General features: G+C 35.2%; 1 protein-coding gene across 1 annotated transcript in view; it reads left to right on the forward strand.

The window, feature by feature from the left end:
• The window catches only part of LOC142337397 (choline/ethanolaminephosphotransferase 1-like), a 48837-nt gene that overhangs the window by 27733 nt on the left and 3410 nt on the right, over positions 1-17694 (forward strand). Inside the window, exons 5-7 of the mRNA XM_075386565.1 lie at positions 6179-6413; positions 6657-6832; positions 16339-16468. Coding sequence (XP_075242680.1) covers positions 6179-6413; positions 6657-6832; positions 16339-16468 — 541 coding nt within the window. The remainder of the gene's footprint in view (positions 1-6178; positions 6414-6656; positions 6833-16338; positions 16469-17694) is intronic.

Raw genomic sequence — 17694 nt, forward strand, 5'->3', positions numbered from 1 at the left:
TCGGTAATATAGGAATCAATGGCGACTATTTTCCCACAATCTGCCGGGTAGGTTTCCATTGGTTGAGACTCTTAAGCTTGAAAAACATCTGGTTACTTAAAGACTGCTTGGAACCTACATTTTACACCGAAGATCTTTTCTAAAAATATCATAATAGTCTTAAAATAGTTACTCGTTTTAATGTACTAGTTAACTTTCGTGTAAGAATTTGTTTTTGCCTTTTTCACTGAAATGGGTTCAGGCAAAATTCATCGAGTAAAACAGTCAGTTTCTTGAACTTGTTTCAGAAGAAAAACGTGAGTTAATTCACTATAATTGTCAATTTGATCACTTTTGACTAAAATAAAGTGGCCGTCTTGTGAAAGTGGAACGGGTGCTGGTGAACTTGAAACATCTGACTTACAGATTCTGAGCTTAAAATATACTATTTAGTGCTTAATGCAATGATTATCATATCGATATTATAGCGGGATAATAGTAGCACATTATTAAAATGATTATTCCAGTGATTGAACACTTCAAGCAAACAGGCATCAATTACTTTACATCAAATTGAGTTTTTGCTTCAACCTATTTTGCTTTTGAAATATTAATAGGCGCCGTCAGCTACCCCAACGGCTATTTTTATGCTCTCTTCTTTTTTACAATTCAAAAAATTTGAATTATGCTGGTGGAGCTGTCTTTATAGATCTGTTTGGACATTTTGATTTTTGAAGTGAATTTGAACAGGAAATGGAGTAACTAGCCGAGTGGTTTTGAGAAAAAAAGTTAATTTTCTCCGTAGTGCTTTTTAATTGCTCTCAAACAAAACATGTACCAACTATAATAGTCCTGCTGTTCGCTTTTGTAGTTTTGCGTATTACCGAATTTTCGTCTCACCATTTGACTTTGCATCCTCAGAAATCGGATAACTTTTAAAGCCGGGAGGGCATTAATTCGCTGAGCAGTTCGCTTAGAGCCTTAGGCCTTACTAGACTAGGTATTTGATCACCGAAACTGCCGAGGAGACATAAATTCATGGCGTGACGGGCCATTCTGAATAGGTTAACCGCATCACGCCCTCCCGCAAATACATACGTGCACAATATCCCTCCAATCATAAAGCCCGCTCTCATTTTGCGCCCACTCCCAAACCCCCCTTCCCTCGCTCCACCGCACTTGAGAAGAAATATTTTAGGACCAGCTGCTGAACAGAAGTCAAAAGAAGAGAACGGGTGAGAAAAAGGAGTGGTTTTTGCTCGCGCATAGTTATGACTTAGAGGGAGAAAAGTAGTTGTGAATAAAATTGCGCTGAATCCAGTGAGGTTTTTTCGATGAATTGTTTAGATTCAATTTTGGTTTGTCATTTTTGCCCTTTTGATTCTTAGTAGTTTTCATTTTGTTTAAACTATAACTGTCCAAGGGGGAAATTTTGGTTGGATTTAGTGTTCCCGGCAGTTGTTTCGATGTTTTTTCGCTGATTTCTGTTTCGACTTTGTTTTAAATTACTCTCAAACGAAGTTTGTAGCAATTATATTAGTCCTGTTGGTCTTTTAATGACATTTTTCGCTTGACCAATTTTTCGTCTGACCCATTTGACTTTTTGTCCTTAAAAACGGGATAAACAGGTAGCGCCCAGCGAGCATTATATTTCATTAGAAGCTCTTAGCCGCGTTTAGTGGTCCTTCAAGTGCTTAGGGTGATGATGATACCGGGAAGGCCGTAATTTAAGCTTAAAAGGTCATTTTAGGAGTTTTTGAGCCCAAAATGTTGCAATTTTTCGTGTTTTTTCATCATTTTTCACATTTTTTGTTGGACCAGTCTAAAACTCAGGCTGGCTAGAATTGAAAAAGGTCCTTTGAAAGACTTAAGTATTTTTTTGACTTTTGTAAGAGCTATATGTTTTGGTAATCCAAATAAAAACGCCACAAATTTTTACTAATTTTCTCAATTTTCTTCAAGCTTTTTGAAAGTTTTTGTCATTTTTTGTGTTTTCAGCCTCAGGTGTAGAAAACCTCCTCCAGGTAAATATTCCACAGTTTCTAGTGGTATTTCTTAGCCATGAATAGTTTCTAGATAGATTAAAATGTTTTTCAAGATCTTAGCATACGAAGTTTAGCATTTTTTTTTACAAAACTTTCAATTTTTTTGACATTTATTGTCATTATTCAGGTTTTGTCAGCCTCAGGTGTAGGAAAACCACTTAATGCCTTTGATAGTAATTTACTGAAATTTTTTGAGCATGGAATAATATTCAGCTTTTTAATATCACAAAATTTTGCAATTTTGATGAAACTTGCAACAATTTTTTCAAGTTTTTGTTGAAAACTTTTGTCGTTTTGAATTTCAGTTATTATTATTCATGTTTTTGCAGACCCAGGGGCCAGAAAACTTCCCTAGGAGTTTAATGATAATTTAATGAAAAACTTTCGTTTGACATGGAACATTTTTCATCTTTTTAGTATCACAAATTTTAGCATTTTTTGATGAAATTTGCCATTTTTTCGAGTTTTTTGAAAACTTTTCTCGTTTTTTTTAGGTTTCTCCAGCCTCAAGAACCAAGGAACCTGCTCTGGGGTTTGATAATAGGTTACTGTATAGTTTCTAGATGTATTGGAGTGTTTTTCAAGATTTTAATACCACGAATTTAAGCATTTTTTTCAAAAAAACTCTTTGCAATTTTTTTTCAAATTTAAAATTTTTCAGTTTTTTAATTTTTCCGGCACCAGTGGCCCAGAGACTTCGTCCGAAGATTGTTTATAAGCTGTTGCATCGATTTTAGTGTTAATGGAATGGTTTTCAGTATTTTAAGGACTCACAAATTTTCGAAAAGTTATCATATTTCAGAATCTTTGAGCCAGTGAAACTATTTAAAGCTTGAAATAGGTATACTGGATAGTCTCTTGAGACAATGATATAGTTCTGAAGAGATTAATATTGCAATTGTTAGCAAGATTTGGTAAGCGTTTGCAATTGTTTTTTGAAATTTTGAATATTTTTGTCCTTATCTGAATTTAACGATTATTACTGGCCATTTTTCAAGTCTGGCAGTTGGGTTACATGATAAAACTTAGGGACAAAAAATGATATCGAACTTCTTTTGACTGCGAAATGTGGAATCTTTTCTTTTGAATTGTTCTCTTTTCAGTTTTTATGTGATTTAAATTATTAATTAGGCGAGAAAAATAGAAGTTGCAGAGTCGAATCTCATGGAAAATATTCCTAGCTCTCTCTCTCTCTCTCTCTCTCTCTCTCTCTCTCTCTCTCTCTGTGTGTGTGTGTGTGTGTGCGTGCGCGTTGGTTAGGGCTTTGTTCCTTCTCCTCGTTCACGTTTTATCTACCGCACACTATCTCTCTGTCTCTCTCTCTCTCTCTCTCTCTCTCTCTCTCTCTCTCTCTCTCTCTCTCTCTCTCTCTTATCTCTCTCTTTAGCTTTTTCGTTGATGTGGCGTGATAGCATCTATTGCCCTCGCCGCCTCGCGCCCCTTGAATTAATTTAAGCCAACCTCACTAAACCGTAGCTAGCTACTGATGGATACAACCGCTCGCCGATCGTTTGAGAGCAATTCGCCCGACGTTAGTCGTTGATGTGTCTGATTTTCTGTTTTTTTTTTATTTTGAGTTTTTTTTGGATGTAATTGTCATTTTTGATTTAATTTTATCGATTTTTTGTTATTGGCACGTTTCAGAATATTTTTTGTGTATTTCAGAATATCTTTGTGCAGTTTTTTAGGACTGAATATTTAGTTGGGTTGATAAAATGAGACTCTTGACAGTTTGATAGGACAGTTTCTATTCGAAAAAATGGGACATTTTAAAATAGATTCTTCTTTTTCTGGGTTTTCGTTTTTTGTGCTTTGATTTGCCATCTGTTGCATTAACACTCAATGATGTTGAGAAAAACGCTATCGTAAAGTTTACTTGAATAATTTTTTTGACTCCTGATTTTTGATTCTCTACAGCTGTGGAAAATTATGAAACTAATTTTTTTTTGTGAATGGCAAATTTTTCTGCTGTTTTCCCGGTATGAATTGATGCATTTGTTAATCAATTGTGTGCTGTAATACTTGAGAGAAACTCTCAAACGGTGGTGTTTAAAGATCGTTTGATTTTGGGGTCACAAATTATGAGATTTTGAAAAAATAAATGAACTTTTCTGTTTATTTTGGTTAAGCCTTACGATAAAATATTTCTTCAAAAAGTTTCAGGTTTCCGATTTTTTATTACAGAATGTTTCTTCGAAAAAAAAAGAAAGAATGTTTCTTCAGAAAATGTTTCTTCAAAAATTTTTAGGTTTCCGATTTTTTATTACAGAATGGTCTCTTTTTGTCATATGTCTTGGTTTTGTTTCTGGAGTTCTTCTGGCTATGTTTTACTGTTTCGCTTTACCAAGTTTTGCCGGTTTTTCGGCATTTTGCGTCAAATTTTTATTTTTTTAGACGAATGCTGCTCATTCTGCTCAAATTGATTTTGGCCAGCAGTTGCCCACCTAGGAATTTAAAATGAGCATTCAGTGTCGAAATCAAAAATGGAAACGGGATTAAGCCGAGTTTCGTATGCCCGGTATTTCAACTTTGGTCTAAATAGTCATTTTTAAAAGCTGTAATGCTTTTTACCAATGATACTTATTCATATATCCTAAATCCGAAAACCAATCGAAATATTTTTTTTTCAAAAAACGATTAATTTTCTCGTTTCAATCCCAGTCCGGGTTATGGTGGCTCTCTTCCGGCAATCTGCCCGGTATGTTCCACGCTTTCAATTTTTTCTCATAATTTCTTCCGAGGTCTGGTTCAGTCAGTGAAAAATTTTTGACTAGTCACAATTTTCACGTTACTTTTCACGTTACGTTATTGATAAAAATTTATCAATATATTGAAAACGGTGACGCTCAAAAGAGCAAAACCAAAAGAAAACAGATGATCTGATAAAGTCCGGTGATTAAGTCATACTAAGATAGGTTTTCAATATTAGAGCAATTGCGGAATTTTTCAGTTCGTGCCTGTTATTTTCGAGGTCTGTTTCGGAAACATGTTCAGTATTTTAACATAATGATTTACTATGCAATGGCACGTGCTCTGTAATTTGGGGGCTCATAATGTACGGGGGGCGGGGAAGGGGTTGGGGGGCAAACGGAAAAGATCCTCGAATGCCAATTGTTTTCAGTATTGGGCTTAGTTGCCTTCAGTTTGGAAGCTGAACTCTGTAACTAATAAATGCACACGAAAAACTTTGGGGGAAAAGATCTGATTTTCATTTTTAGTACTATTTTGAGCTGTAATTATGGCAGTCCCGTTTAAATGTAAGGCAGATGAGAATCGGTTCTGGCATTAATGTTTCCTCACGGGTATTCGTTTTTTGACACGAATAGTGGATATTAATGCTTTTATGACACGTATCATCATCCACCGCCTCGGTTGAAAATAAATTCAAGCCTCCCTAGATAAAATCAGATGCTTATCTGCTAAGATCTTGCTATTTTTGCTAATAGTTCATGAGACCTTGCAATATTTTTTTACAAATAACAGATATATGCAAAGAGGCTACTCTGTTTTCATTTGTCTTTCATAGCTGCTATCAGCTTGGTGAACTCACTTCAATGCAGAACACACATTTAGTGCTTTACGCCGAAGTATGAAAACTGAAATTTTTCTTGTTTCCTGGGAATGTGTTGCACCTGGTTGTGGATTCGCGTATCTGAGCTGGTGCTTCGCAGTAATCAGCAAATCAAATGGCAGTAAGAAAATTCACCCAGCTTAGTAAGCATCGAGAAATAAGCAAATGTAGGAAAATGATTGTACTGCGCTGGCATAGAGGCAGCGGGCCAACTTAGATATATCTGTTAGATAAAAACGACACTAAATAAGTTGGAGATTAGAGGACTAGATTGAGTAATTGAAGACTATGATTTGATAATTAAGCCACTTATACATCGAATCTGTGCTCTTTTTTCTAATCCTCAGTTTTATATTCAACAACAGATTTAAGATGTTTCCTTTTCTCACCGTGAACCCAATTTTTATAACCATATGTGAACAAGCTGATGAGTTATCTTGCAGTGATAATGATTCGCATAGACTGATAAGATGAGCGACTATCTAATACAGTTTATGTATTCAGTTGTAGATCTATAGACATGTCAATTATAGATGATTACATTTGGCGTGTGTACATTTGGAAGGTTTATTCTGATGCTTAGGATTGACGCGATTGAAGGCCAGTACTTTGTGCAATTCCTCTTCCTGATGAACATTCTGCTTGGCTTCGACTTCTTCTGGTTCGAGTTGCCGACTCCCTCCTTCATAGACGAGTTCCTCCTGCGAAGAATGGAAGTGGCTGATATCATATTCTTCGTACTCGTCATCTTCTGTACTGTCAACATTGTGTCACAAATGTACGAGATTTGTCACGTCAACGGAAAACTCACATACGCTGTAAGTTTTGTTGATACTGTTTGTTAGGAGGAACAATAACAAGAAGACAGCTCGTGTGAGTCAGTGCGAGGCATGCAATGCGACAAAAAGGGGCGAACGTTGATCTGTAACACGACCAAGAAACATTGGCTGAACTCAACTTGAGTTAAGACTAATTTTTTTGCTGCTCCTCGTCACTGTTGATGACAGTGTTGATGACGCTGCTCTTCGTCAACTGACCAATATGAAATACGTTTGTTTCAGGGTTTGAGGACTCTGTCTCCTGTTCCGTGGCTGGTGAGCGTGGGAGTGTTGTCCTTCGTGAACTATCTCCTGGTGTCCTATTTCATATACGACTACATCCCTCAGTTCTTCTCCATTACTGTTATAATGCCAATGGCTAAACTGTCCTGGATGGTCATTATGGGCTATATGGCCAGGTAATTTTTACAGTACTATATCAGCATAATTGTTTGGGGTTCATTCATTTCTTATTCGCTCCGAAGACAGTTTGATATTTCTTAAGCCTAATTTTGTAGTAAGCTTTTGAGTTTAAAAAAGTAGACAGTTTCTTGCGTTTCATAGCCTTGAAGCTGCAAGCTAAGGGTACCTCTGCACTAATCTCTGTTTTTGTGACTAGAATTGGAGAGTTATGATGATGATGAGAACAGGAGAGTTATGATGATTAATTGCTCTCAAACGAAGTTTGTAGCAATTATATTAGTCCTGTCGGTCTTTTTTTTTAATGCGATTTTTCGCTTGACCAATTTTTCGTCTGACGCTTTTGACTTTTCGTCCTCAAAAACGGGATAAACAGGTAGCGCCCAGCGGGCATTAAGTGCTCTTAGAGCTTTTTAGCTCTGTTTCAGCTAAAACAGTTTTGGAGTCTTATACTTATGGTGTGAACAGCGGTTCTTAGAGGTTGAAGACCCCCCCCACTGCTGACCCCCCCCCCCACTATTGCCCCCCACCGCCCTGTTGCCCCCCAACCCCCCCCCCCACCCGACTGTCGCCACCCCCATCGGCACCCCCGTGCACCCTCCCCCCCACCCGTGGCTAGCTACTGACGAACAACCGCTAGCTAAAAACGCAAATTTATACTAATTTTCACAATTTTTTTCAAGATTTTTGAAAATTTTTGTCAGTTTTTTAAGTTTTTTCAGCCCTAGGTGTCAAGGAATCCACTCTAGGATTTGATAATAGGTTATTGAATAGTTTCTAGTGGTAATAGAATGGTTTCAACATTTCAACACTGCGAATTTTTTGCATTTTTTTTGATAAATTTTGCAAATTTTTTCAATGTTTTTGAAAGTTTTTGTCGTTTTTTAGGTTTATCCAGCCTCAAGAGCCAAGGAACTTCCTCGAGGGTTTAATAATAGTTTACTATGTAGTTTCTAGAAGTAATGGAATCATTTTCAAGATTTAAACATCACGAATTTTAGCATTTTTTTGACAAAAATTGCTATATTTTAAAATTTTTTTGACACATATTTTCATTATTCAAGATTTTTCAGCCTCAGGGTTCAGACAACCTCCTGAAGGGTTTGATAATACGTTGCTGCATAGTTTTTAGTGGTAATAGAATGTTTTTTAACATTTGAACATCACGATTTTTAGCAATTGTTGGATAAAACTTGAATTTTTCAAATTTTTCAAAATTTGTCATTATCTAAGTTCTTCCAGCCCCAAGAAACCTCGTATAGGCTTTGATAATTGGTTACTGAACAATTTTTATTGCGATAGAATAGTTTTGAACTTCTTAATATCACAAATTTTATCGATTTTTTAATAAAACTTATGATTTTTTCAATTTTTTTTTTGAAATTTTTTTCATTTTATTTGCAGTTTTTGAGTCCTTTTTTGAGTAACAATTAATACTGGCCAACGAAGCTTTTTAAGTCTTGCAGATGGGTTACATGACAAAAATCCAGAGGCAAAAAATGTTTTTGAACATTTTCGTCACTGCGAAATGTGGAAAGTTTTCTTCTGAATTTTGCACTTTCAGTTTTTTATATGATTTAGTTACTAACAAGGCTAGAATCTCATGGAAAAAATTTCTAGCTCTCTCTCTTTCTCTCTGTGTGTGTTGGTTGGCGTTTCTTTCCTTCTCTTTCTCGCTCACGTTTTACCTCGCACTCTCTCTCTCTCTCTCTCCTTAACTCTTTTGTTGACTTCAGCGGCTGTTATGTGGCGTGATAATATCGTCTATTACCCTAGCCTCACGCCTCTTCAATCAAGCGAAAGCCAACCTCACTAAACAGTGGCTAGGTGCTGACAATCGCCCGCCGGTCGTTTAAGAGCAATTCGCCCGACGTTAGTCGGTTATGTTTTGTTTTTTACCACCCGAATAGGAGCTTTGATTTTAGCACTTAAATTATGGTTTTCACTGGTCAAGTGCCACTGATAACGGATGTAAACGTCGTTGCCCCACGCGAAACAAGGATTTTGGACAATGTTGAACAAAAGTTAAAAGAATAGACAGAGTAGTTTTTGTATATAAATTATTTTGATATTGATAGAGATCGAGAAATTTAGGCGTGAAATAATTTTTTGCTCAGCGGAATTTCCAAAGCAATTTGTTTGGTTTGATTTTCTTTGCCATTAGTGCTTTTTAATAGCCGCCGTCAGCCTCTCAAACGGCTATTATTTAGGCGATCTCCTTTTTTCCAATTCAAAGAGTTTGAATTGTATTGGGGTGCTGTCTTTTTATTAGGACTCGAAGAGGAGTATTGGAGAAGTCATTTTATCAATTTCATTCGAGTGAATTTCGAAGCAGGAAATGAAACACGTGAAAAAATTTGGAGAGATTTTGTTGCTGAACAAAATGAAGATTGGAGCGAAAAGAGTTGTTTTAGTTCATATCGCTATTTTCTAGAGAGCGAGAAATTGGAGCGTAAAAAAATTTTAAGCGAGCGAATTTTTTTTGTTCACGTGCGGCATTTTAAAGCATTTATTTTCATTTTTTGGTTAAGAGTTGTTGATTTTTTTTAGGCTGTTTTTGTAGTGGTTTGAAGCTTTCTAGAAATTCATATGAATTTTATGCTAATTCGGAGGTTTTTCATGTATTTTGCTGATTTTTGGGCTAATTTGGTTTAGTTTGCTTTGGTTTAGATTGCTTTGGTTTACTGCCTAAAATGGGCATTGAAAAAGCCCCTATTACTTGATTAATTTTTAGATAACAATTGGTTTCAGTTTTTGTGGATATGAAGCGTTTTTGTAAAGAAATATGACAAAAAATGTCGAAAATTGAAATTATTCTTAATTTTTTGCAGTTATTCGTTTTTTTTCCGTTTTTAGACAAATTTCTTAGCCTATTATGACTTGCCTATTGTTTTGCTAGAATCTGGATAGCCTATTGCTTGAATAGAGTTTTTCATTGGATCTATGTGCTTTTGTAATATTTAAAAATTTATTTAACTTTTTCCAGTTTTTAGTCCGGGTTGTTGGTAAGAGCTTATTTTTTCATGATTTGGCTTCAAGTATTAGAAAAAATTCTCTTAAGTGGTTTTAAGAGGTACTAGTTGTTTTGATGAAGTAATTTTAGGAGAGATAGTTATTTCGGGATCTCAGTATATGACAAATTTTGATCAGACTTTTTATCATTGTTTAACGGATTTGATTTTCTTTTTCTTACTTTGTTGTTTTATAGTTTTGTTTCAAGATAATCATAAATTAGTGTGGAGGCACGTTTTGTGTGATGAGTAGTTTGATGGCGTTTAAGTGGATTTAAACTTCGAGTCGTTTCCGGAATTCTTCCGACTATTTTGAGTTCTGTTCACACATTTCATGATTTTGACGTCAAATTGGAGTAGTGGTTTTGGTCATGCCGAAACAGGAATTGGAGCGAGAAAGCAAGTGGTTTGATCACATGCGGCAATTTTACTTTGATTTTAACTTTTTTCGATTTTTTTGGATTTGTTTTTTTTTGTGAATGGTTTTCCAAATCCATTTATAGTGCATTCCAGGCCTAATTTTTTGTTTGAACCAAATTTCTTTTTCTCGCTAGTGGTTTTTTGTTCACATGCTGCATTTTGACATTGATTTTCTGTCTTAATTAAAAAATTGTTTTGATCTGAGTTTTTTCGAAATGGTCTTACCAATTCTCTCACTGTGTCTAGTTTTGTTAAGTTAATGAGAATTCTTTGAATTGTATGTCAAGACTTGTCCTTCTATGTTCTTTCGCTCTACCTTTTTATTGACCTAATTCGTTGTACATAATTCGCTTTACCTTTTGATCAGGTTTTTCATTTTATATAAGTCTTGTTTGACTTCTGACTGTCTTCACTCAGTGTTACAGCTAAATAGATTTTAAATTCTTTCATGCTAATTGAATTATGCAATATAGTGAATACGGTTGAACTCAAAAGAGCAAAATCAAATTGAGACGGCATAAACCGATAAAGCCCGGTCATTCAGATTTAGGTTATCAAAGTACATTAGAGTGTTTGCTAGCTGATATCAGTATTAAGCTTATTAATAGCCGCCTCAGCTTCTCAGCTGGCTATTATAATGCTCTTTTTTAATACTACGTCTACTAAAAATTTTTCGATTTACCTCATTTTGCCGCCTGTTCGACTTTTTGCGTGAAATCATTTTGACTTTTCTTGGCTAGTTTCAATCTTCTCTCATTCTTCTAAAAGTGTTTTTAGACAGCAGTTGCTCAGCAAAGTGATTCAAAAGGAACAGAGTCAGCATAGAAAAAAAAACAAAATCTGAAATAGAACCGGGATTAACCCATAAAGCCCGATTTTGCTTGCCCGTTGCTCGAACTTTTTCCTCAGTTACAATCTCTAATGCTTATTGGTATTGATACTAGCCCCTGTTTGTTCTCAGTACGAAACAGGAGCATGTTCAGCTCCAAAATGACATCAAAATTTTTCGCAGTTTAAAATTGTACAAACAAAATTGTTTTTCCAGTAATTTTTTCTCTGAAGTAATTTTGGGAGATATAGTTATTTGGGGATCTCAATTTAAGACAAAATTTGATCAGACTTTGTATCGTATTTTAACAGATTTGATTTTCTTGTTTTTACTTTTTTGTTTTATGATTTTGTTTTAAGATAATCCTAAGATTTGTGTGGGGAACGTTTTGTGTGATGAGTGGTTGGATGGCGTTTAAGTGAATTTTAAGAGATCTGTTTACACATTTCATGATTTTGACGTCAAATTGGAGTAGTGGTTTTGGTCATGCCGAAACAGGAATTGGAGCGAAAAAGCGAGTGGTTTTGCGGCTTGAATTTTTTTTCACTCTAATTTTGAAGCAGAGTGAGAAAATGGCGTTTGAACAAAAATTCACTATCTCGCTAGTGTTTTTCTTTATCACATGTGGCAATTTCTCTTTGATTTTAGCTGTTTCAATTTTTGATTGGATTTTTTTGTAAATGGTTCTCCACGTCCATTCATAGCTCATTCCAGGCCTAATTTTTTGTTTGAACCAAGTTTCCTTTTCTCAATAGTGGTTTTTTGTTCACATGCTGCATTTTGACATCGATTTTCTGTCTGTTTTAAAAAAATTTTTTCGATCTGAGTTTTCGAAATGGTCTTACTAATTCAACTCATAGTCCAATCTGGGTCTAGGTTTGTTTAGTTTATGAGAATTCTTTGAATTGTACGTCAGGACTTGTCCTTCTTTGTTCTTTCGCTCTGCCTTTTTAATGACCTAATGCGCTTTACCTAATCCGCTTTAGCTTTTGATCACGTTTTTCATATTACGTAAGTGTTTTTCGACATCTGACTGTCTTCACTCAGTGTTACAGCTAATTGGATTTCAAATTCTTTCATGCTAATTGAATTACGTAATATAGTGAATAGGGTTAAACTCAAAAGAGCAAAATCAAAAGAGACGGGATAAACCGATAAAGCCCAGTCATTAAGTCATTGAGAATTAGGTTATCAAAGTACTTTAGAGTGTTTGCTAGCTGGTATGGTTTTTAAGGTTATTAATAACCGCCTCAGCTTCTCAGCCGGCTATTATAGCGCTCCCATTTTTTTTACTACGTTGACTAAAAGTTTTTCGCTTTACCTCATTTTGCCGCCTGTTCGACATTTTGCGTGAAATCATTTCGACTTCTCTAGCCTAGTTTCAATCTTCTCTCATTCTGCTAAAAGTGTTTTCAGACAGCAGTTGCTCAGCAAAGTGATTCAAAATGAACAGAGTCGGCCTAGGAAAAAACCAAATCAGAATTAGAAACGGGATAAACCCATAAAGCCCGATTTTGGATGCCCGTTACTCGAACTCGTTTTTCTTAGTTGCCATCTCTGATGCTTATTGGTATTGATACTAGCCCCTGTTTGGTCTCACCACGAAACAGGAGCTTCTTCAGTTTGTAAAATCTTTTTTCAGTAGTTTTTTTCTCTTTCAATCGCAATCTTGGTTATGGGAATCAACGGCGGCTATTTTTCGTTAATCTGCGGGTATGTTTAGTTTTCAGTTTAGAAGCTGAATTAAGTATAGTTTGAATCTAATCGAAACTGAACGTCAAATTAAAACACTTTTTGACCCTTAAAAAAACAGAAACAATTTCAGTCAATTTGTCTATTCTTTTTTTTCTTTTTCTGTTTCAATCCCGATGTGCATCAAGCGCGTCGACGGTGGCTATTTTCCGGCAATCTGCCGGCTATGTTTGTGGTCGTGATTATCTTTTGATTGGATTTGTTTCAACTTTAGGCTGTTGGGCCTGTTTATCCATTTCTGAAGATTTCTACCTATTTCTTCTAGTTGTTGCGAAGTTGTGAATAACTTTTTTCATTCAATTGCTTTTTAGAAGAGTTCCCGAAGTGTCATTACGAGGAGACAATCGGATGTTTTATTATCCTTTTCATCCCAAATTAAGTGACATTTTTCTTGTTTTTTTTAAAATAAATATTTGCTTTTTTGGGATCGTGGTTTTTTTATTGTGTTGTTTGCTGTATTTGCTGTCGATTGTGAGTACGTCAGCGCAAACAATATCTAATTATCTGTGTTAATCTTTTTTGGGAGGTTGCTTGATTGTTTTTTAGAAAACTGTTCAAGGTTTTTCGTATCTGTTGTCCTGGCTATTCTTAAGTCTTCTTTGTATGTTTCCACCTTATTTTGTTTCTTATCACATTGTTGTTCTTTGACTCAAGATCAAAGAATCATGTTTTACAGTTATTTTGAAAACTTGCGAACTTGCACATTTGCTTTTCTTTATTTTTTTGCCTTTCTTTTTTTTCAAATCGCCTAGTATAATGAAAAGTAAAAGAAATTAATGTAATTGCTTCTAGATCAAAACAAGTTTTGCTTCAAGTCGATTCTGCAGTCTTCCGGCTATTTTTTGTAACGTTTTTCATATATATATATATATATATATATATATATATATATATCGATGCCGTTTAAGGATAAACAAGTGAAGCTCTGCTGGCTTTAACAGTCTCTCATGTGCTTCTTAGTGTGCTCTTATTGCTGCGAAAGCTTACATTTATTGTGAAAAGTGCAGTTTTTCAAGTTTTTCTTTGCGTTTTTGCTTTTTAACAGTCGCGCTTATTTCCTCGACAGGCTATTATAGCCTACCTATTTTTTCTTCGTCGATTGACAATTTAATTAGTATTACCTTAGTTCTCAGCGTGTTCAACGTTTTGCGCGAAATCTTTTTAACTTATCTCGGCTTGTTTCACTCTTCTTCTCGTTCTGTTCAAAGTGCCTTTAAACACTAATTGCTCGGCAGAGCAATTTAAAATGAACAAAGTCAATCCTCAAATTGAAATCAAAAATAAAATTGAAATAAACCCATAGAGATCAATTTTAGATGCCCGATACTTAGTTTTTTCTGCAAGTTTTACTTACCATCTCTGTTGATTTTTGGCATTGATACTAATCACATTATCCTCTCATTATGAAACAGAAATACGTCCAACTACAAAATCAAATCAACAAGTTTGAACTTCAGAAAATAGCTCACGAAAAATTGGTCACACTTAAAAGAGGTCTTGTGGAAGGCAGATTTTTCATATACATTTTTCTCGTACGTTTTTTACTGTTTGTTTGGCCAACTGAAACGCAGAAATTTGCGGCGAATTTTCAGTTTTTGTTTTAGTGAGTTTTTGGGACCGATGATTACCACGTGTGTTGATGGATAACCTTTAGGTGCAAAAAGGTTTCGAAAACCTAAGTTTCAAGAACTTAAAACAATTTTTTAGACATTTTGGCTGGTTTTTAAAAAATTTATGTGTTGTTGTTTTTGACTGTTTGTACTTTATATGTTTCTTGTAGCCTGCAGGTTAGTTTTTGTGCCAATTTTTGATAAAAGGAACTGGTTGTGAACACAGAAGTATACAATAATTCGACTTATTAGCAATGATTTTTTCTCTTTTGAGTTTTTTTTTTGTGAATTTATGAGTTTTTCGTTAAAGAGTACAGACTTTTTCGATCTCAAGGCTGGATGCTCGCCTTGATTATAGCATTATTATTATAGTTTTTGTTGCTGATTTCAAATTTTGTTTATCTTGTTTGTTTTGGGCTGCAACTGCTTGCGTCCTACCCGCCTATGGATCCAGCAATTTGTTGTTGGAATTTAAGACTTTTTTCTGTGACGTCGTACATCCTCGATCGGAAATCTTGGTATTCAGGACACTGATAAAAAAGTATTTGCTGTTTGAATGTTTTCTATATCTAAAACTTTTTGTCAGTTTGGCCTTTAAGTTCAGTTGGTCTGCCGGTCTTGTCAATGATTATTTAGTTTGCTTTCAATTTTTTGGATTTGAACTTTTGTTTTTGTTCAAATTTGTGAAAACGTACGTTTAAGGTCAGAAAGGAGAATCAAAATGAATGGTTTAAACTATAAGGCCGGGACAGCTTTACTGCCTGCTACAATTAGCATTAAGATTATTGTCTTCCTAGTTAAAGGCTGAATTCGCCATCTTTATGGCATCTGATGAAACTTTGTACAAAAGTTGGTTGAACTTGGATAATTAGAAAAAATTAGGCTGTCCTCAATTTTTCTCTTTAGTTGCTCTCTAACGAACGTGTATGTTTTTTCTTCTGCAAAGTTTTTGCGTGGCGGTTCTCTTCTAAGGGTAGCTCATCGGTTGGTCAGAATCTTTTCCTGCTGTTCTTCTTAAATCAGTCATTCTATTTTCAAAGGATGAAAAGTTAGTTCGTCACATGTAAACTTCTGGGTCAATTTGCTGAGGAGAGATTTAAGCAACAAAATTTGCTATGCGGGAAAAAGGCAACGAATGCATTTTTGTTTATTACATTGGTTATTACATCTTTTTCATGCCTCTAATCGTTCTGATGTATCTCTTTAGAATGTTTTATTATAAATCTGATTTCTGTTTTTTTTATTTACTTCGTTATGTTTTCGAGATTCTTGTTCTCCAGAACATGTTTACTTCAATTTGTTTTAATTAATTGCTCTCGAACGAAGGTGGAAGCAATTATTGCAAACGTGTGCTTTGCTTGGCCATTTTATTCTAGATTATTCTTCGGGAGTGAATTTTTCACTCTAAACTGGTTGCTTTTTGAGGGATCTAAATAGTAAGCGAGTCAATCAATTGTGAGTGCGCATATGGTTCTACAGCCTGAATAGCGTAATGCCTTTTGCACCCATACAAATTTTAATTTGTGTCAAATAGGCTTTTGATCTTTTATTTAGGCTACCCACTCATTTATATTACCCCGCATGTCGTTCGAGAGCAATTCATCCGACGTTGGTGGGTTTATAATTGCAAGTTGAAATCAGGTTCAAAGATTTGAAATTTGTTGATAAAATTGTCCTGCAATTGACTGCTTTGAGCTAATGCAGACCAGTTCTTGATAATGACGCCTCGCTAAATTATGGTCTTAAGTTTTCATACTTCGGACAGGGTCGCATCAAGGCTAACCTTTTTGGAAACTTTATTAATTTTGTGGGTTAATTTAATTTCAACCTACTTAGAAAAAGAGGAAAGGTTAGGAACCACTGTAATTTAAGTGTTGTTTAAGGTGCCATGTGCCGACTTTCGACCCTTGCCTCATTCCGTCTTTTGTGCTGATGATTTGGTTTATCCTTCTCAGATATGGACTCTTCATGGACTACATCACGCGACCGTCTCTAGTATTCAACGGACTATTTGTAAGTTTCATTTCAACCACACTCGAACTAAACTAAAAGTGTATAGTGATATTGACCTGGTGTTGATGCGAAGAATATTAACAAAAAATAAATGACAGGAAACTGTGTCGCCTCTGATCTTAATGTGTTCAATGTATCAAGTTATAAAGTGAAACGTTGTTATCATAAGCTGAGACTGCATTTCTCATAGATGCACAGGGAACGGAGGTTTTTTACAAAATTATGCAGTTGTACACATTATTCGATTGTACACATGTATGTGTGTAAGTAGTTCACTGGCACGCATCTTATTGTTGTTAAGGATCTAAAAGAATCGATTTTCCTTCAGATAAGGAAATTTATTGAATTCGGAACTTTTCAGAGGCATTTCAAACTATGAAAATTATTGAATCTTTTCCGTTTGAGCCCCCCCCCCCCCCCAGCTTAGTGGTTGCATATTATTTGCACCCCCAGACACACCTGCCATTTTTTACAATGATTTACTATGTAATGGATGGCACGTGCTCTATAACTGGGGGGTGCATAACGTACTGGGGAGCACAAGCAGAACAGCTACAAAATATCAAAGATTTGGCCTTTAAGGTTAAATTTGGGCTTCATTTGAATTCCATCGTTCTTAAGGATGGATTAAATGTAAGTCGTAAAATGCAAAAAAGAACACAAAGGTGGTTAGTTAAAAGAAAGATGTTTATATTTTTTTCAAAAAACAGTTGAAGTCATGAAAACCAATAGCTATCAACTGAAATTATTAAATAGCTTTATTTGTAACTCCGAGAGGCCGTCATTGAGACCTCTCATTATCCAATTTATATGTCTTAAGACTAATAAAAAACAACAAATAGTGAAAACAATGAAAAATTCATTGAAAATTTGCTAAAAATCAGTGTCCAAATCATTAAAATCCAAAGCTATTAACTAGTATAAAACTGCATATAAATGAATGGGCCTCCATTCAACGCCAGTAGGACTTGTAATTAGATTTCTAATGTGACAAAACACCAAGAATTAAACACCAAAAAGCCTGGCAGTGTCTTTAGAATCCGGGAAATTTAGTACGAAAGACTCTGCGTGAGTTGTTAATGTTAAGTCATGGGTAAATCAAAGCATCCAATATTTGGTACATAGAAAATGTGCCTAAGTAGTCAAAATTGTGTTCCAAGGGGTTAACCTATGCCCAATTTTTATTAGCGATTCAATTTTGATTTTGGGCTTTATAATTTAAGTAT

This window comes from Convolutriloba macropyga, chromosome 4 (assembly GCF_964194025.1).
Source record: "Convolutriloba macropyga chromosome 4, txConMacr16.3, whole genome shotgun sequence".
Taxonomy (NCBI): domain Eukaryota; kingdom Metazoa; phylum Xenacoelomorpha; order Acoela; family Convolutidae; genus Convolutriloba; species Convolutriloba macropyga.